This window comes from Tamandua tetradactyla, chromosome 7 (assembly GCF_023851605.1).
Source record: "Tamandua tetradactyla isolate mTamTet1 chromosome 7, mTamTet1.pri, whole genome shotgun sequence".
Taxonomy (NCBI): Eukaryota; Metazoa; Chordata; class Mammalia; order Pilosa; family Myrmecophagidae; genus Tamandua; species Tamandua tetradactyla.
In genome coordinates this window covers 175,079,868-175,100,571 of record NC_135333.1, presented here as the reverse complement: position 1 = coordinate 175,100,571, position 20,704 = coordinate 175,079,868, and the positions used below count along the sequence as shown (strand labels likewise).

At 52.4% G+C, this 20,704-nt stretch overlaps 1 protein-coding gene across 1 annotated transcript in view; it reads left to right on the top strand.

Annotated features, from left to right (window-relative positions):
• ALDH1L2 (aldehyde dehydrogenase 1 family member L2) overlaps window positions 1–17,713 on the top strand; it is a 44,205-nt gene extending 26,492 nt beyond the window's left edge. The window contains exons 13-23 of the mRNA XM_077111893.1: window positions 1,189–1,339; window positions 3,315–3,385; window positions 3,504–3,609; window positions 5,728–5,815; window positions 6,215–6,308; window positions 7,674–7,773; window positions 10,005–10,103; window positions 12,304–12,469; window positions 14,350–14,455; window positions 15,367–15,566; window positions 16,855–17,713. Coding sequence (XP_076968008.1) covers window positions 1,189–1,339; window positions 3,315–3,385; window positions 3,504–3,609; window positions 5,728–5,815; window positions 6,215–6,308; window positions 7,674–7,773; window positions 10,005–10,103; window positions 12,304–12,469; window positions 14,350–14,455; window positions 15,367–15,566; window positions 16,855–16,910 — 1,237 coding nt within the window. The 3' untranslated portion in view covers window positions 16,911–17,713. The remainder of the gene's footprint in view (window positions 1–1,188; window positions 1,340–3,314; window positions 3,386–3,503; window positions 3,610–5,727; window positions 5,816–6,214; window positions 6,309–7,673; window positions 7,774–10,004; window positions 10,104–12,303; window positions 12,470–14,349; window positions 14,456–15,366; window positions 15,567–16,854) is intronic.
• The last annotated feature ends 2,991 nt before the right edge of the window (window positions 17,714–20,704 follow it).

Here is a 20,704-nt window from a genome sequence, read left to right as displayed (position 1 = left end):
AGTGGTCTCTGGAGAAAGGGGACAGACAGCAGAGGGGACTCTGGAGAAAGGGGACAGCAGCTATGAAGCCAGGTGCATCGGGAGGGAGCGAGAGAACGCACGCCCGGCGGTCCTTCCGGCTGGCTGCCCCGGGGCTGCTGATGGCCTGATGCAGCCAGAAGCCCAGAGCAGAGGGGCCAAGTGACCTAGAAAGGTCACAGGCCAGGGCCGAGAGTGATGTGGACAGCTTGATGGTAGGAAGGAGGAGCAAAGGAGAAAAATACCAAGGCCTGGGCAGAGTTTTATAAATTGGCAACTAAGTATGCCAAAGGTAGTTAGATTCAATTGCAGATTCCCTTTTCTACAAACCTAAAGTCGACGTCTGACGTGGCCTGGCTCCTTGTGGGGCAGGACCTGGAGGAAACACGGGGGAAGGAGGATTTCCAGCCCGGTCTAGAATGGCCCAAAAGGAACAGCTCACTCAGAAAACCATGAAAAGAAGGGAAAAATGCAAAGGATGGGCTTTTATTATTTCATAGTCTTGGATCTTTGTACAGGTCTGCATTTATCTTCCCACAGAAACTGGATACCGAAAAGAAACCTGTTGTGGCATTGGCAGCTCATCTTCATATTTCTAACTTGCCCTCTCCAGTTAGTGCTGAGCAGCCTGGCACGCCCAGTGCTCACTCGCCCTGGGGCACACGTAATGTTAACCTCCCCACGTGCCTTGCAGCCTGGCACGCCCAGTGCTCACGCGTCCTGGGGCACACGTAATGTTAACCTCCCCACGTGCCTTGCAGCCTGGCACGCCCAGTGCTCACGCATCCTGGGGCACACGTAAGGTTAACCTCCCCACGTGCCCTCTGGAACTGCCCACATCCCCACACGCCTTCTCTCACTGATCTCTTTGCATCATCATGGCTCAGTCACCTTTCTGCCTTCCAGGACATAGAGAAGTCATACATGCTTCTAGAACTTTCTACTTCTCCTTTGCAACCCTTGGAACAAATTATTTATGAAAGAATTTGTTTGCCGTGTCTTCCCTGCTACCATAATCACCGCGGGGGCAGAGGTGGTCCACCTGTGTCCACCTCTGAATTCTTCGCCCTTAGACAGGTCCCCTGTACCCAGGAGAAATAAGCTCAATTCATATTTGTGTATTTTTTTCAATCATTGTGTGCTGAATGAATTTATTTCACTGCCTTACAGACTTGCAGACTTAATGGAAGAGAACCAGGAAGAGCTGGCAACCATCGAAGCCCTCGACTCGGGGGCTGTCTATACTTTGGCTCTGAAGACTCACGTTGGGATGTCGGTGCAAACATTCAGATATTTTGCTGGCTGGTGTGACAAAATTCAGGTCAGCACAAATGTTATAAATGAGTCCAAAAGGAAAAAGGATGAAGGTTTGGTTTGAGCAAGGCGCTGTGTCGAAACCCCTCTCTGTATGTCCTAACAGCTTTGCTGTGTCGAAACCACTCTCTGTGCGTCCTAACAGCTTTGCTGTGTCGAAACCACTCTCTGTGCGTCCTAACAGCTTTGCTGTGTCGAAACCACTCTCTGTGCGTCCTAACAGCTTTGCTGTGTCGAAACCACTCTCTGTGCGTCCTAACAGCTTTGCTGTGTCGAAACCACTCTCTGTGCGTCCTAACAGCTTTGTGGTAGAAGAGCTGCAACCCGTTTCTGCAGACGTGGGACAGACGCCCTGGGAAATGGACGGCTTGCTGGCAGCCAGCAGCTGGTGAACCACAGAGCCAGGGCCTGGATTCGAGACTTTCTGAATCTAAAGCCTGACACTGTTCTTTGCTTTTCACTGTAATGTCTCCTGAGGGCATCCAGCAGTTTTTTAGACATAAAAATAGGGATAAGGCTGGTATCATGTAGAGGTGACAGGGTCACGTGCCTGCAGAGGGCAGGGAGCTAACATCGGTGGACAAAGCAGGCTGGGTATAAGGAAAATTTTCATAAACACACCGGTACAATGAATATTTTAGTTCCCTTTTACTCTAAGAAGGTAAATAGCACATGGGTGATGATAAGTGGCAACTATACTTGGCCTCAATATTGTGGATACAAAAGGAGAAGTCAGGGCCTGTGGCAAACTGCCCATAGACTCATGGGAGCTGCTGCAGTACCAGCCATCACAGCCACATCCCACAAGGAAGAGGAGGAAGTAGAGGATGGGAAGAAGGGTAAAGGGGCTTTAAAAGTACTTGCCCTTCCCAATGCCTTACATCTCCCATTGGACATCTCTATCTGCTAAGAAACTATGAAATACTGTATTTTATTTTGGTCCACTGCTACACCAATAGTATAGAGTCCGAGAGACCTGAGCTCATGTCTCAGATTTACACTTTACCAGCTGATGGTGTGAAACTTATTTTACCCTCTGAGCTTTAATTTCCCTGTCTGTAAAATGGGCGCAATAACACAGACCTTGCAGGTTGTGTCGTGAGGCCTAGAAACGTGCATTTATACACCAGAGTTAGCGAGTCTGGCGTAGTAGGTCTGGCTACTATGTAGTAAAACCATATATGTGGTTTATATTATTGTTCAGCCACAAAGTCATCCTATAGCCTCAATGACAAAAATCCACATAGCTTTGACACATGAAAATTTGTTTGATTGCTTCAAACTATTTTGGTATCAAAACCTGACCTGAACCAACATGAATCTATTTATAATAATTATTTATACACGAGTTTACTTTTCTCTCCATTCAAGGAGTCCAGAGGCAGGCAGCCAGGGCGAGTAAGTTAGATGCAAGCCCCTTCTCTTTAGTCCGCCATCCTTCGTGCCCTGTGACCTCCATCCACCCTTTAGTCTTTCTCATGGTCTCATAATGGCCACTGCAGTGCCAGCCATTGCAGCCAAATTCCCAGCAGGAAGAAAGAGGAAGCAGGGGCAGGGGAAGAGGGTCTAAGGGTACTCTTCTGAGTCAGCAAATTGAAAGGGAATTTTCTCCCAGTGCCTTGTCCACGGGTCAGCGCCATCTATGAGGGACACCGAGAAGCTTAGTATGAACGCTGGGCACATGCTGCCCCTACACACATGGGCTTCTCTCATAAGGAGAGGAAAGAATGGGTGTGGGGCGGGCAAAGGACATCTTCTGCTATGCCAGGAAATTGGGGATGGAGGGCGACAATTAGAATAATGTCCATTCTTGTGTTTCATGGTTCTTTAGAGGAGGAAAGAGCAGCTTCTTTTCGATATCAACGTATTTCTTATAAAGGGAGCACTGCCTTTTCATGTCAGCTAAGTCAGGGGGACAGCAAATGGCTTCTTCGAGAAACTGGTCTAAATAGTGAAGCCCCTGCCAACCCTGTACCCCGTAGGGCTCCACAATTCCAGTCAACCAGGCCCGGCCTAACCGCAACCTGACCTTCACCAAGAAGGAGCCACTGGGGTAAGCTGGCGCAGGGCGCGGGGGTGCAGGGGGGTGGGGGGACGCGGGGGGCCGGGATGGGGGCGGGGGGGCCGGGGGTGGGGTGCTGGCGGGCGCTGAGCGGCGCGTGTCTGCGCAGCGTCTGTGCCCTGGTCGTGCCCTGGAACTACCCGCTGATGATGCTGGCCTGGAAGAGCGCCGCGTGCCTGGCGGCGGGCAACACGCTGGTCCTGAAGCCCGCGCAGGTAAGCCATGCTCCCGGGCGGCCGCGGCACCTCTGCGCGTGGGCAGCGGCTCACCCCGCCAGCTGCCTGCCGGTCTGCCTCGATCTAAGTTTTTCCTGGGCAATATATGTATAGAATGCTACGTTTACGTGTGTTTCGCTGGATCAAAGATACGTGCGTGTGTGTGCAGAGAGCCCTCTGCAAGACACCTCGGAGCCTTCAGGACACGCGGGCGCTCAGGGAGGGGGCGGGACCTCTAGTAGCCGCCTCTTTGAATTTTGAAACTTTTAATGTAGCACCGATTTTTTTTAATGAAATTGTTTTTATGAGTAAAACAAGAAAAGATTGACATAACTCCGTGACCGTGGCCGTGCATGGCTCCACGTCGCGTCCCGGTTCGCAGTGGAAGCAGAGCCCTGAGCTGCATCAGTTCTTGCCAAAGGCCAATGTTCAACAGCAGACCTCGTTCAGAGGAATATGATACTCAAAAGAGAAATATTATACAGGTATTCAAATTTTAATTGTCTAAATTATTGTGAAGATGCAGAAGGAGAGAGAAAAGCATACAATTGTGGCAACTGTGCAAACGTGTACGTGTGGATAACAGAGAAACAACTTGAAAAATAGTTTTGGTAAAATATTTCTTTTTTAAAAATCCTTTGATGCTACAAAAGCTTTTCAAGAAAAACTGCGTGGCCGCCCTGGCAGTGGCTGCGAGTCCCCGGGCAGGAGCGGGCGGCCGGCCCCTGTGCACCGAGCCACGAGTCACTGCCCGGCCACGCTCCTTTTGTTTCTTCTCTTAGAACTTAAAAAAAAAAAAAAACAGTTTTCATTGGCATAGCTGTGTGGTCACGGAGTTATGTCAATCTTTTCTTGTTTTACTCATAAAAATAATTTCATTAAAAAAAATCGGTGCTACATTAAAAGTTTCAAAATTCAAAGAGGCGGCTACTAGAGGTCCCGCCCCCTCCCTGAGTGCCCGCGTGTCCTGAAGGCTCCGAGGTGTCTTGCAGAGGGCTCTCTGCGCACACACGCACGCATCTTTGATCCAGCGAAACACACGTAAACGTAGCATTCTATACATATATTGCCCAGGAAAAACTTAGATCGAGTTGTGCTTCCGATGAGCACTAGCGCCACGTGGCACCTGCCCCCGCCGCTGCTGGGCCGTGTCTGCCGGACCCTCCGGCTGGCTGCGGGAGGCTGACTCAGTCTCGGATGGGCTGTGCCGCTTTCTCCCCAGCCCGGGTGAGCTCCTCGGAGCACTTCCTGCACTTTTTAGTGTTGAACGGATGAGTGGCTGTGTTACAGAGCAGGGGAGCCAGGTTTCTCAGTGCTGGAGAAGGGACTTACCCGTGTGAAGAGGGGGATTCTAGATGGTTCCCGAGTTACCGGGAGAGGTATTAGTATAGACACAGGGATTTACATGTATTTATATAGTTAGATTTAAAAGTGGATGCAGATGTGGGGAATATGGAAATGTGCATATATGGAAATGTGGTGAGAGAGGACAGCTTTATCTAGGTAGAGAAACATGGGGGGCCCAGAGGCCGCGTGCTGCGATCATGCCAGTGTCTTGGTTTCTGAGCACCTTCCTCCACTGGAAAGAACCTGCACCCCCTGGAGAAATGGCCGATCCCAGGGCTGGTTCATGGAAAACACAGGGTGAGCGTGGAGTATCTTATGTGGCAAAAAAAAAATTAAGGAAAGGCTCAAAGAATGAAAGGGACATGTGGGGACACCGGGGCTGGGCTGGAGGGGGCACCCCGGCTGATGCTGGGACATGGTGGGCATCAGAGCAAACAGCAGGCGTCCAGGGTTACAGCCTGTGCAGTAAAGACCACTGAGTCCACATTGACAGTAACTAAGCCCTTAACAAAAACATTACAGGGTGGGAAAAAAAGAAAGCATAAAACAAATGTCAAGTGTTGACGTTTGAGGAGCCTGGATGGAGCACAGCTAAGAATTCTTTGTACCATTGCGGCAACTTTGCTGTAAATCTGATGTTAGGTCCAAACGCTTAAAAGATAATAAAACAAAGTAAAAGAAAAGTGGAATGAGTTCTAGTGCAGCCAGCGAGCCCCGTCAGGAGGGCAGGCAGCCGGGTCCAAGGAAGGCCGTGCTGTCTGCTTCCCTCAGGTCACGCCTCTGACCGCGCTCAAGTTTGCGGAGCTCTCGGCCCGAGCGGGTCTGCCCCCGGGAGTCATCAACATCGTGCCGGGCTCAGGTACGGGCGGCGCCCGCTGCAGGCTTGTCCGGAAGGAAAACTGCTAGCCCTAAATGCAGGTTACCACGCAGCTGCTTTAAGGACGAATAGACTTAGAATGTGATAAAACCTTAAAGTGGCCATACATGCTGCGGGAGGGGACACGCAACACGTTAAGTACCCGGAGGAGGTGCCCGGCGATATTTACAGAGTGCCTGGGGTAAAGCCAGGCTGCCCCGACGCTTGGGCTGATGGTTGCACGGGGTGTCGTTTTGGATTGATCACTTTGTAATTAATACAGGAAATGTAAAGCCAGATTCAAACGAGGGCTTGGAAAGGCACCTCACTGAATTCACGCCCGCTCTCATCACGGGCGGAAAGGGGTCGTCCTTTAACGCCTGTTTTGCCGCGGTGCTGCAGGGGGCGTCACGGGCCAGCGCCTGGCCGGACACCCGGACATCCGCAAGCTCGGCTTCACGGGCTCCACGCCGGTGGGGAAGCAGGTCATGCAAAGGTACCGGCGGGTCTTACGTGCGTTGATTTTCTGCAGACCCTGGACACTGTGTTTCTGTTTGCTTTTTAAATGGGGGGAGAAAAAGCTATCAAAGTTAGAAAAGAAATCTACTTATCACTTCTGGGTATTTAAATATAATAAAATGCTCGCCAAAGTTTTATCAGCACAACTCATCCCACATCAAAATCCCACCCCTCTGGCAGCTTCAGCCGCGTGCAAACGCAGGTCAGAGACCGTAGGCCGAAGTGACAAGTCTGGACTACACAGAGTTTAAAAAGCAATGCTGTTAATTTTAAAATTGCAGGCATCTAAACGTCCAGGGTAAGAGGTGGATAAAGTATGTGAATGCAGCGGAGCACTGTGCAGTCAGTCCTTAGTTTAAGGAGAGTTTAAAAAATGTCTTCGTGGAGAAGTTGTGGTTTACGGAATAGACGTGCGTGAAACCCAGGGCTGCCGGCAGCGCCAACCCTTCCCTGGGGTGGAATCGCCTCCCCGCACCGGACAGTAGCCGGGCCGGCCGCCCCCACCCACCGCCCTCGGCTCCCCCCGTCCGCCCCCAGCAGCCCTGCCCTGCCTGGGACACCGCGGACTCTGCTGCCCGGGCTCTCCCCCGTGTCTCCGGCCGGGGGGTGGGGGGGATGTGGGGGGGATCTCGGCCGCGGCCCTGAGCAGCTTCGGCGGTTCCGGACGGAGGTCCCAGCGCCTGTGGCGCCCTCCTCCCGCGTCCAGTGCCCTCGGGGTTCCCAGCCAGGGGCTGGCCCCGTTGTTCCCTGAGCCCGGGGAGAGTCTGGGGGTCCCGTGTCCCCTGGACATTTAACGACATTGAAAAGTGCTGCTAAGTGGTAAATAGAAAGAAAAAGAAGGTATAAAATTCTATGTATAGGGTCACCCCAACCCCTTAAAAAGAAACCGAAGTGGAAAGGATGAGTGATAGGAACACCAGAGTGGCAGCAGGAATTGTCGCTCGGCGTGGGATGAAATTTTAGGGGTTTTCCCTTCCTTATGCGTCTTTGTGGGCATTTTCCAGATGTTTTCACCAGAAACTTTGGTAATGAGGGAAGACTACAGCGCCCACTTCTCTAAGGCATGGCCTTTGCCTCCAGGTGCTCTGGCTGAGGCTGAACCCCTTGCACCCAGAGGTCCCCAGTTTCCACAGAGGCCCCCAGCCCCAGCCCTCAGGAACCCCCACCACCACTTCTCACTATGGGGAACCCTGAGTGTCCACAGACGCGTGGCATATGGGGTGCCCCCCCCTGGCTTCAGTGGTCGTCGCTGTCCCCCTCGGGTTGGACGTGGGGGCGCATTGGCTCGCGTTTCGGGGTGTCGGTTGCGGGGACGCTAACGCCCCCACTTTCCGTCCCCCAGCTGTGCCGCGAGCAACCTGAAGAGGGTCTCCCTGGAGCTGGGCGGCAAGTCCCCGCTCATCATCTTCAGGGACTGCGCGCTGGGCCCCGCCGTGCGGACCGTGAGTGGGGCTGGCGGGGGGGAGGGGAGGGGGAGGGGGAGGGGCGGGGGAGGGGGAGGGGCGGGCGGGAAAAGCCTCCCCGGCTCGTGCGTGCCCGGGGCGCCTGGTATTAAACTGACCGCCCTCCGGCGGCCCCCGCCTGGCGTCACCAGCCCGCGAGGCTGACCCATCAGGCGGTTCCCTCGACGCTGCGGAGCATTCTCGGCCCCCGCCCCTTCGCATTGCCCTGAGCTTTACCGCCGGGCGTCGGGTCGGGGGCGTTGCACCACCGATGGGCCCCCCTTTTTTTCCTATGCTGCATGGTGAGGGCACGTTTCATTTTCTTCCACGTGAACATCCCGTTATTGCAGCACCATTTGTTGAAATTTTGTTTATTTGTTTTGGTGTGTGCAGCGACGGGAACCGAACCGGGTCCCCCGCGTGGCAGGCGAAATCCCTACCACCGAGCACCCACCCGTGGTTCTTACACTGCAGCTTCCCCCGGCGTGTTGGGCTGGGAGAGCCGCGTGGGTGGGGCGCACAGGCGCAGGGCTGCTCCCCCCCGCCCCCCCGGGAGCTGCGGGACCGACCAGAGGCGCAGAGCCGGTAACAGCGCGGAGCCCCCGGCCGCCCTCCCCAGCTCCAGCGGGGTCTCCACGCTGCTGTTTCAGCTCCCTGCTCCCGTCCGCGGCCCGGAGAAGCCCACGGTGAAGGCGTCCCGCGTGGACGCTTTCCCGTCCTCGGCGCCCGCGGCCCCACCCGCCCCTCCTGCCCGTCTCCCCTTCCCCCTCCCTATTCCCCCCCAGCCCTGGACGGAGGAGCGCTGGCTCAGCGGGGCCCCCCCCCACCGCAGCCCCCCGAGAGGGTTTTGTTTAGCGGGGCCCCGACAGCAGCAGGTTGAGGGTCCGCAGCCCAGGCCAGCACCCCTGACCGGACCGCGCAGAGCCTGTGCCCCTCGCCCGCAACTGCCACCATGGCGGGCCCCCGCGGGCCCCGAGACCGGGTGGAGGCCGAGGCACAGCAGCCGGGGGCCGAGCAGCGGGGGTGGCCCGGGGCCCTGGGGTCTGCGCCTGGGAGAGCCTTCGGGGAGGCCCGGAGACTGAGAAGAAGAAGGGAAGGGGGAGCCCGCCTGCCCGGCGCCCACCCACCCTGCACGGCGCCCACCTGGCGCTTTGCGCCCTTCAGAGCTGGACGGGCGGTCCCCAGGCCACACACTCGGGTGAGGTGGCCGGGCCGGAGAAAACGCCTCCCCTGGTCTAGCGCGAGGGTGCCCGGGGCGCCGGGCCTGACTTTACCCAGCGGGGGCCTCTGGAGACATATCGCCCTAAATTGTCCTGGTCGCCACCATTTTAGGGACCCAAAATTCAAGACACTCGACTTGCTTTTGAAAATGTTAACTAGAAAAAATGGATGTGTGTGGAAGACATGCACTTTCTAAAGGGATCCGTTTTAATTCTCAGCTGGTCCAGGGAGGTTTCCTGGAGGAACTGGATGGAACCTAGGGGTGGAGAGGGAGGAGGGAGGAAGGAGAGGGAGGAGGGAGGGGGAAGGAAGAAGAGGGAGGAGGGAGGGGAAGAGGGAGGAGGGAGGAAGGAGAGGGAGGAGGGAGGGGGAAGAGGGAGGAGGGAGGGGGAGGAGGGAGGAAGGAGAGGGAGGAGGGAGGGGGGAGGAGGGAGGGGAAGGGGGGAGGAGAGAGGGGAGGAGGGAGGGGAAGAGGGAGGAGGGAGGAAGGAGAGGGAGGAGGGAGGGGGAAGAGGGAGGAGGGAGGGGGAGGAGGGAGGGGGAGGAGGGAGGGGGAGGAGGGAGGGGGAAGAGGGAGGAGGGAGGGGGAGACGGAGGGGGAGGAGGGAGGCTGCCCACGCCCTCACTCTCCCTAATGGTCACTCCCAGAGGCCTTTTCCTTTCAAAGATCTTTCAAATGTTCCCTTGAAAAAAGACTTCCTTTTTTGGTTGGGGGCGTTTTCTAAACATTTGTGGTTTATATAAATGATGGAGAGATTGCAAATGCAAAATTTGGCATGTCCATATTACATTTAAATTTACGGAAGAATTCAGATTCCTTGCAACACAAAATTCGCCCTTAGAGTTATGTTTTTACTCCTTGTTACGCACATTTTCTTTAAAAAGTGCTAATGGGGCCAAGAGAAGGAAAGGAGAAATAAAACCTCTAAAAACGTGCCTGGTCACGCGGCGCCTCTGCCAGCAGCCCCTAAAGCAGTCCCGGCGCCCCTGCTGACCACGCTGTCCCCCAGGGCCTGGGAGCCGTGTTCTTCAACAAGGGTGAGAACTGCATCGCGGCCGGTCGCCTGTTTGTGGAGGAGTCCATCCACGACGAGTTTGTGACACGAGTGGTAAGGCATCCCACCCGTTTATGAGTCGTAAAGAGATTATTTTTACCTTAAAAGTACTTCTTGGACTATTAATGAATTTCTAGGTGTGACAACAGCGTTTTGGTTATACATGGTATTTTTTTAAGTATTTTTTTATTGTGAAATATGACATATATACAAAGAAGCAATAAATTTCCAAGTACATTTTAACAAGTAGTTACAAAACAGATTTTAAAGTTTGGTGTGGGTTACAGTTCCATGATTTTTCGTTTTTTCTTCTAGCTGCTCCAAGACTCTGGGGGCCAGCAGAAATATCAGTGTAATGATTCAGCAGTTGTACACGTTTGCTAATTCCTATCTGCTCTGTTTTACTCCTCCTCTTTAAATGACATATTTACATAAAAGCAATAACTTTCAAAGTATATCGCAATAATTATTTGTGGAACAGATTTCAGAGTTTTGCATGGGTTCCAGTAACACACTTTTAGGTTATTATTTCTAGCTGCTCTAGGTTACTGGAGACTAGAAGAAATATCATACAATGATTCAGCACTCATGCTCGTTTGTTAATGGTTATACATATTTTAAAATCAGTCCTTGTCTTTTGGAGCTATGTGCTGATGTATTTGCCGACTAAGCTATGCCATGCTAATTGCTCCAGCCCCAGGTGGGACAAATTGGGGCTGGGCTGGTCACTGTGGACTCCGGCTGGGCGCAAAAGAGTCTCTGCGTTACCTGCTGTTGTATATGCTTGTAATTCCTCATAGCGAAAGTTACAGTCTCTGCAAAAAGCTTTAAAGAAGATACTTACGAGCTATTCTGACCTCTGTCTTGCTTTGTACTTTAAATATTATAAGTCTGTGAATTGATTATGAAAGGTCTGCCACAACCCTCACAGATCCCCCATTCACAGCTAGCACAGGATTCCCTCCACTAAAATAAACAGACACATGAGTAAATAAATCATCCTTGTAAATTGAATGTGACTGCATAACTGTGAGACTAATTACTGAACTATTGAAATGAGTTCTGAGGTTAAAGTAAATTCTAAACTACACTAAATTAGATTATTGTGAGGGAATATTAATCATGTATTTGCTTATAATTGCAAAATGAGCACATGGCCTTTTTTTCCCCCCAAAACCTCCTTCTATACCCTCCACTGCTCACCCTGTCCTCACCAAAAAATAAAAAAATAAAAAAGCAGAGGTATTCCTCCCTCCTGAGAAAGGAGAATGAGGAGGGTGGCATGGCGCTCAAGCCTCCAGCCCCCATGATGGGACCGCACCTCGGCAGGGGACAATTCACAGGCCACCTCTCATGGGCGCTCAGGGTTGCCTACAGGCAGCTGAAATGTCAAGTGCTAAGATCAGATGTGTCAAGGATTTGCTGTTTTAGGCCATCAACAGACACATGATGCATACATTATTCCTAGTCATTCGTTCGTCCAAAGGTACTTTTTTTGCACCGGCCAAGTGCCACAGGTCGTGCTGACAAGGGGACCCGAAGGCTGTCCCCAGGCAGGCATGGTCTCGGCTCAGGGCTCCTGACCAGCACTGGCTTACCACAGGGCCCTGAGGGTCAGTGCCCAGATAAAGTCTAATGCATAGCCCTTGATTTCTATCCTGCTGGGTCGGGGTGACTCCCATTCTGTCTTCTCACTAGAATTGGGCTCAACATTATAAAATGCAGAATAGATTCAGATGACTGAGGGGCACGGGAAGAAACTGCAGACCTGGCCGTGAGGGGCCGTGCGCAGCGGCGGCTGCAGAGATTCCTCTGGCTTAGCTGTGCCGTGAGACTCAGCAGGGCAGCCTTGCACGCTCAGGGAGAAAGAGGAGTTACCCTTTGGCCACTTTAGAGCACTTTCTGCTGTGAAGGGTGTGTGCGGTGTTGATGCGCTTTCCAGAACATCAGTTTGCTGTTTGAATGGATTAGCACTGAGAATAATTTAATAGTAATGTATACCTATGCTGGTCAGCAGCTTGGGCTGTCAGTATTTCCTGGGGTGTGCTCTGGGGAAAGTCTCTTAACCTCTCTAGGCCTCAGTTTTTCCACCTGTAAAACTGAAATAATAAATCCCTGCCGCTGGCTGTGAAGGCTGAGCAGTAGCACACCTGGAAACAGCTTTGCGGGGCTATCCCCACCGGGTAGAAAGCCTTCACGGGAAGCTGTCCTTATTATTAACAGAGCATTGTCTTTTGTGACCGGTGACATACAGGTAGAAGAAATTAAAAAGATGAAAATCGGTGACCCACTTGATAGAGCTACTGATCATGGACCCCAAAATCACCAGGCCCATCTGGAAAAGCTTCTGCAATACTGTGAAACTGGAGTGAAGGAGGGGGCCACCTTGGTGTATGGGGGAAAGCAGGTCCAAAGGCCAGGTATGGTCACCTCTGCAGGGTCCCAGGGCACCTGGCTTCTCAAGCGGGATGGACAGACCAGTTTTCATTGCAGCACTATCTTGCCTCAAAAGTAAATAGTGAGGGCAGGCCATGGTGTCTCAGCAGGCAGAGTTCTTGCCTGCCATGCCAGAGACCCGGGTTTGATTTTGGCTCATGCACTTCCCAAAGCAAACAAACAAGAAACCAACAAAAACAAACAATTCAACAAATGGTGCTGCAATAACAGGATACTCACATGGAAAAAGAATGAAATGTGACCCCACCATATAGCATACAAAAGAAAAAAAAAAGAAATAAAAGTAAATAGTGGCATTGATAGTATAATCAGAAAATTAATTTCTAGATCCTGTTTGGTTGTTTATAAGCATGATAGCTTGGACAATGCAATTTTTCTGAGCCTCGGTTTTCTCCTCCATGAAATAGGAAGACATGTACATCCTATTTTACAAGGCTAGTAAAATCAAATAAAATGGATGAAACAGGCTCTGAGCTGTGAACAAGCAAAAATCTTGATTTTTGGTACTTTAATCTTGGCAAACACAGAAGGGGATGGATTTATGTTCTCTAAAGCATGGCCTGCTACTGAAATATTTCAATGGCTCAATGTCATGATACTCAAAAAGAAAGACAAGCAACAACTTCAAAAATTCATTTTTCATCTTTGTAATTTGTGCACCAACTCCTTACTTTGAAAATTAGTAATTAGAAGAAAAATATTCAGTATTTATCCTGTATTTCCTATAGCTACTGAATTTCAGGGTAATTGAGTAACTGATAAAAGGTCTCCCTTTTTAAAATTAGAATTTCTGCTAATTAATGTAGAAAGTATGATAGAATAGAAAGATCTTTGCTTTGTGCCCCTAAATCAATGAAATAATTGACCTGGGCAGTGCTCATTAATAGAGATTAAAGTTATTGGATGGAATGTTGATAGGGGACTATTAGTGAGGTGCTGACGTGTTGCCCCCCAATATCGTTCAACACACGCACGAGGGGAGCCACTTTGCAATGGAGGGGTCCTGCTGCTGCTGCCTGGAGCCAAGGGTCAGTTGCAGCATCACAGGGATGGTGGGTCTCTCCTGGTGGGATGCAATGCTAATACATAGCAGCAGCCATTTTTCTTGACAAAAATGTTTAACATGAATCTAATCATGCCTTTAGGTCAAATGCCATTCCAGGAGATATGAGGGGTAGGGGAATACTTATACCACCCCCAGGAAGCAATGACAAATAAACAATGGGAGATATTCTACAGGACCATTGACCCACTTCTTTTTTTAGAAAAGTCAATGGCATGAAAAAATAAAGGGGAAAAGAAAAAGGCGGAAATGTTCTAGATGAAAATTAGACATGTAAGAGATCTAACAACCAAATGCAATGTGTAGACTTATTTTAATACTGAATCAAATAAATCAACTGTGGAAAGATATTTTATAGGTAATCAAAGAAACTGAAATATAAACTATAGATAAAGAGTTAGTATTAATTTTGTTAGGTGTGATAATGTACAGTGGTTATGTAAGAAAATACACTTATTTTTTCCAGATTCATACTGAGATACTTGGGGGTGAAAGTTATGATCTCTGGAATTTGTTTTAAAATATCTCAGCAGGAAAAAAAGAGAATCAACTATAGCAAAATATGAATAAGTATTCAGTAGACTATTTCCCCTACTTTTATATATTTTGAAATTTTACAATATATAAAAAAGCAGACATTAGAAAGCTGGAACCTAGGAAGGCTCTTGCTAAAGAGAGATGAAAATCTTGGTTTTGCTGAGCAAAGGGGAAGAGACCGTGATGAGTAACCCGACTGTTAGCTGGCGGCTGCTAACCGGTCACCGGCCCCTTCTTCCCGAGGCTTCTTCTTGGAGCCCACGGTGTTCACGGACGTGGAGGATCACATGCAGCTCGCCAGGGAGGAGGCCTTTGGGCCCGTGATGATCATTTCCAAGTTCCCGGACGGGTGCGTGCTCCGTCCCCGGGTCCCGACGCGGGTGTGCGCCGTCCCCGGGTCCCCGCGCGGGTGTGCGCCGTCCCCGGGTCGCTGCGCGGTTATGTGCGGGACCCGGGTCCCGACGTGCGTGTGTGCCCGTCCCCGGGTCCCGACGCGGGTGTGTGCCCATCCCCGGGTCCCGACGCGGGTGTGCGCCGTCCCCGGGTCCCCAAGCGGGTGTGCGCCGTCCCCGGGTCGTTGCGCGGGTGTGTGCCCGTCCCCGGGTCCCCAAGCGGGTGTGAGCCGTCCCCGGGTCCCCAAGCGGTATGTACGGGCCCCGGGTCCCGACGTGGGTGTGTTCTCCGGGCACAGTTTCACTTAGGCTTCCACTAGGCATGTCATTTTTCCTCTGCCTTGCACTAAATAGAGCATGAAATCAGTGAGCACGCATTCTCTACCCCGAGAATAACCAACTGGATTAGAAGTCACACTTTCACTCCCAGGCCGCACCCCGCCGCTCTGGACGCGCTGACCGCGGGGGTCCGGCCACGCTCCGGATCTCGCGCTAACCCGCCTCCTCCTGCTGCTGACCCGGCGCCCAGCGGGCGGGAAGGCAGGGCGCCCCGAGGGCCACGGAGGGCGGCGCAGGGGGGGTGGCACCCGGGGTCCTCGGCCCACTGACGCCCCTGCACCCCGGTTCCTTTCCTGTGAAGCGGGGGTGAAGTGCGTGGTTCGCACCCACTGGCCACGTCGTCAAGTGCGCGGGCGTTTCCTTTGGTGTCAGCCTGGAACATTTCATCGATTAAACGTAAACAGGGTGCTATTAACGCTTTCCTGCTGCTAGAGATGAATCGCAGGGAGGGGAAAATTTCAAATACAAAATGAGAATATTTTGCTTTACGGTTAATGAACTTTCATGTTTTCCTAAAAATACCCTGTAGGGACATCGACAGTGTGCTGCAGCGGGCAAATAACACCGAGTACGGCCTGGCCTCGGGGGTGTTCACCAGGGACCTGAGCAAGGCCATGTACGTGAGCGAGAGGCTGCGGGCGGGGACGGTTTTCATCAACACCTACAACAAGACCGACGTGGCCGCCCCGTTCGGCGGGTTCAAGCAGTCCGGCTTCGGGAAGGACTTAGGTGCGTTCGGTCCCCGCGACGGCGCCCTCCGCCCCGTGGGGCCTGGGGCGCGTGGTCCCCGCAGGCGGAGCTGGGGCTGGAGCAGCCTTCACCGGGGACGGCTGCTAGAAGGGCGCGGCATTTGCTTTAACATAAACTACATACAAAAAAGTACAAAAGCTGCAGGAAAATCCTTTCTTTTTTGAAAAAGAGAAACTTTGAAAGAATGGGGGGAAAAAAGACCCTCTGACAATAAACAGATAACTGGGTGTTTGGTTTTGGAAGTGCCGCCCCGCTGTCCCCGGGCTCGCCTCCCCACCATCAGTCTGACAAATTATTTCAAAAATTGAAAGGTTTGTGATTTACTTGAAATTGCAAGCTGCTAATCTAAGCTTGGTTCATGTGGGGCGTATTTTCCCTTTTCTGGTAATTCTGGCAGTGTGTGTGCAGCGCTGGGCCGCAGCTCCGGTGTCCCCATGCCTGCCCTGGCGTTCTGGACCCTGGGGTGGGGAACACAGGACACTTAGGCACTACTTAGCACACCAGGCGCCCTGTGCTGTTTGCCTTTGGAAGAGTGAGATAAACCAGCTTCAGGTCCGTGCTTTACTGCAAAACACTAGAGTCTGCCTGATCGATTCTTCCTCTCCAAATTTTAAAATCCTTTTTGCTCAGGGGTTCTCAACCTTAGCTGCCTATTTGGTTTGAACCACCTGGGAGCTTTAAAACCAATTCCTGACTTGGAGCAGGAGTGTGAAAGCTCCCCAGGTGGCTCTCGTGTGGAGACAAGAGCCCTTGGCTTCACTCAACTGCCATAACTGCATCCTTGGGTCACCTGTGGGTTTCACCTTTGGCTGTAGAAACACATGGTAGGACTGGCTCAAAATAGGAGCTGCTGAGGAGAGGCAGACCCGTTCCTGCCAGCATATGCGCTTGGCTCTGAGCATACTACCTGCATCAAGGAAATTGTATTTCCTTATCGTCAAAGTACGATGCAACCGAATGGTCACAAACATTCTTCCCTGTGCTTTACTTATTTATTTTTTATTTAACATAATCTGAAGGACAGTGTCCTGGTCAGCCTAAGTGGACAGGACAGAGATGGACTTGGTCATCCGTGGGGAAATGAAGGAGAAAGGCTTGGGGTTTGAGGGGGACAGTCCTGGTTCTCAGAGGCTGGTGACTGGGTCCTGGCCCTGGGCCCTACTTCTCAGACCCCGTCCCAGGCTTGGCAGAGTCAGAATCCGCACCTGCGCCCGCCACACCCACCCGCTCCGGGACCTGGGCCTTCAACTGCTTCTCTCTTCCCCAGGTGAGGAGGCTCTGAACGAGTACCTTCAAATCAAGACCGTGACGCTGGAATATTAGAGAACCTCGGGTCGGGAGCCCTGGCAGACACGACTCCTGGGCTCTGGCACACCGGAGAAGCCCAGCGGGTCGGTGGACGCAGTTACCAGCCAGGGCCCACCCCCCAACAGCGCTCACCTGCGCCTGAGCCTTCTGCAGCTGAAGTGGTCTGCAGTTGTTGGCTTCTGTCTGTTGCATAGTATACATATTCTAAAATACCACGCTGCTTTTGTTCCCACTAAGATTAATCTAGCCATGCCTGGGTATCTTCACACACCGATATCATGCAGTTACAATATAAAGGGCACATTTATTAGAATATTAGTGTAATGTGTTCAGAGCCATACCTTTGGAATTATTAAAAATATTTTATATTATTTCCTCTCAAGGAACAGTATCTCCTGTAAGGAATGTGAATGTAGTATATATAAATTTTTAAATTTGGAAATAAGATGCATCTTTGTGCTTTGTTCTGTTTTTTAACCCACTGTCCTGAGTGGCCAGCCCACAGCGGTCCTTGAGCGCTTGTTGGGTACAAGGTGCTCTGGCATTGTGCGGATCACACGTTTTTAATCGCATGATCTCTGGTCCCAAATAGTTTAAAATCTATACATATTCCAGTACATTCTCCAGTAAATTCTGAAATAGTGGAAAGCTGGTAGCCTCTGAAGGCTGGCTGTTCACGTCGTGCCACTTTACGACCTGTGTGACGTTTCTGCGGCGTCTCTGAGCCTCGGCTCCTTCAGTGTCAGACGAGGAGGCAGCAGCTTCCTCAGGGGTCATTAAGAGGATTCAGTGCAATAATAAAAGTTAAATGCCTTGCATTGCGTGCTTTTTTGCAAATACTCAATAGAAATGAACTGTTTTCCCCATTCTTGTTAAGACCGTGCATTGTGATGAATTAACCAGACGCATTCCCTCCCGGGGCTCTGGAGCGGCCCTCTGGTCCCGCGCTCTTCTCACCTCTGATGCGGCAGCACTGGAAATGCCGAGCCAGGAGACATGGCAGTGGCCCAAGAACGGTTGCTTTTCTCTCTGGGGCCCCTTCCCTGCGTGGGAGACCCCATCTGCGCTTCTCCCCCGCCTGCGCTGCTGCGCGCGGCCGCGCATCTCAGGAAGGAGCCTCCGCGCGGGACGGGATGCGCCGCGTCGGGCGTGGGGAAGGGTCCACGGAGCCTCGTTTGCTGCCTTGTGTGGCTGGAGGGGACGCAAGGCGACGCCAGCAGTGGCCGCTCTGAGCGGAGGGCTCGCAGGTGCTGAGTCCTGGGGCCGCGAGCGGCCCTCGTCTGCGTCCGGGCTCTGGCGCCCGGTGCCTCGTCCTTCCCAGCCGCGCCCCGTGCGCGCCACCGGGCCCCGCGTCTGTCCTCTGGGCGGCCTCTAGCCTCTCACAGGGCCCCCGATGGGCTCGCGCCTCAGGAGGCGGCCGAAGCCCAGGTCCCGCGGGGGCGCCGCGGCGGGGAGGGACCGGCCGTCCCCGGGGAGCCGCGAACCGCCTGGGGCGACGCGGCCGCGGAAGGACGCCCGGAGCCTCGGGACCCGCGGACGGCGGAGGGAGGCGCGTCTCCGCGGTGGGGCCTCTGGAAGCAGCTCCGAAGACCCTTCTCACCCCTACTGCCCCGGCCGACACCCGTCTCCGGCATCGGGGCGCAGGAGCAGCCACTGACCTGGGGCGGCGGGACGGGAGCCGAGGGCCCGGGGAAACGAACCTTCTCCAGGCCCAGATCGGCGGTTCATGTTCCAATAAAGTAACAAGGTCCCCTTGAAAAGGAACCACCTTTAAGGAGAGTGTTTTAACTAATTTCAGGGGATTTAACATATCACTTGGGCCAGGACTTTAAAGGCAGATGGCAGCCGGCTCTGGGCTTCGGGCCGCCGCCTCGGGAAAGCGGTAAAAGCCATGCGCCCTGCCGCCCACTTCTACCCCCAATATCACATGCACCCACATAATTGTGCAACTATGTCCCAGGGACTCACGGTCTCTTGAAGCCCACGCTTGGGTCTCAGGTTCAGAGCTGCTTAAGAGCAAGTTCCGTCAAGTTCTCCCTGGCTGGAGTTTTTACATCTGCTGTCCCATTCAAAGCGCCACAGAATTCCGACTTGCCGAGGGAATCTGGGTGGGATATGATGAGCAGCCCGCTGGGGACTTTGTCGCCACTGGGAAAGGAAATGGGCACCACCCTTCAGATTTTGCTAAGTTGAAAGTAATAAGGCTGTGCACTGATCATCACCTGAATTTGGCATGCAGACACTTCAAGCAGTTCTACATTCCTTTTAATTCCTGGTCCCTTTTGCTCAAACTCCTTTCCTACCTGCCAGCTGGGCCAACTCTCCTCTGTGCGCCCACCACCTCTCGCTTAGCAGGTGGCAGCTGGTGAAACTGTTTGCCTTCCCAACCAGGGGCAAGCACCCCTCTGCTCCCCACCGTTAACCCTGTCGTTTACTGAAGGTCTCCTGTGTGCCAGACGTGATGCTAAGCACTGGACAAATGGTCTCTCATTTAATCTTCACAACTCCACCTGAAAGAGCGAGACACCGAGGTGCTCTTCTTACCCATCCAAATCACGCCCTCCTCCTCTCACTGCCGGGGTCCCCACCTGGAGCCCTCCCGGAAAGTCCTTGTCTGCGGAGAGCCCTGCCATGGCCTCCGCTTTGCTTGGCCACGTCCCACGCGGCCCTGCCCCGGGGCTCACCTGACATCTCCCCTGCAGCCCGGCGGCTCCGCCTGCCTCAGCCTCTGCGCTCAGTGCCACATCTTCCCAGGGGCAAATGGGGGCAACTCCGATGAGCAGCGTCTGGGGGTGACCCTCTCTTGGTCGCTGGGCACCTGCAAACACTCCCTAAGGCTGACGCCAGGCCACCACCTTGACTTCATGTGGAAGCGAGAAGGGACGGCGCCAACCAAGCCCTCCCCGAAACTCTCTCCCCAGGCATAATGCTCAGCCCCACTTCTTCAGTCTCTTCTCAAATATCAAGTTACCAGCCACGTTTCCTGAGTACTCTACATCGCGCATCTGCTCCCACATTCACCCCTCATCTGTTCTGTCGTTCTGTATTTCCCTATCTGCATTAAATTCACAGCCCTATCATTTCCTGATGGATTAGCTAGTTACCATCCATCTCTCCCCATCAGAATGTAACGTTCGATGCTGGACCGTGCCTGACATGCAGTGGCTCAGTAACTACCTGTTTCAAATGAAAGAGGCTAAGTACACTGTCCTAAATCACACAGCTAGTAAGTGGCAGGACAGACTCAAGCCACAAAGCTGGTAGTCTTAACCTGCTGAGGCAACTTTTATTTCTAGTGCCTAAATCAGAGCCTGGGTCGTGAGTGGTAGGTACTCACTTAGTACCTGTCAAACTAAAACCCTGAGTAAAATGGACATTATCTGCAAGAGCTTTTGGGGAAGTGGCTAGAAACCAAATTTGGTTCTCCCACTCTTGCCCCCCCCAAAATGAAAACTATCATGGGAAACCTAGGCTTAAGCAGATACTGTCAGTCGTGAGACATGTTGGATAAGGAGGGTTTTTACTTAGGAAGACTCAACCGTATGTCTTCACACGTAAATAATCACAGGTATCTGGGATTGTTCCAGACATTTTCTATACATGCCTACTTAATACTGTACATAGTTTTATCTGCTTTTTTTCAATTAACAGTGTATCACGAGTGTCTTGCTCTGACAATAAGCATACCTGTATATATTTTCAGTGGCTTTTATTCCATCAAATGGTTGTACCAGTTTACTCAACTTGTTACCCATTATTGGACATTTAGATTCGTTTTTTGCCATTTCAAGTATGGCAATAAAAGTATC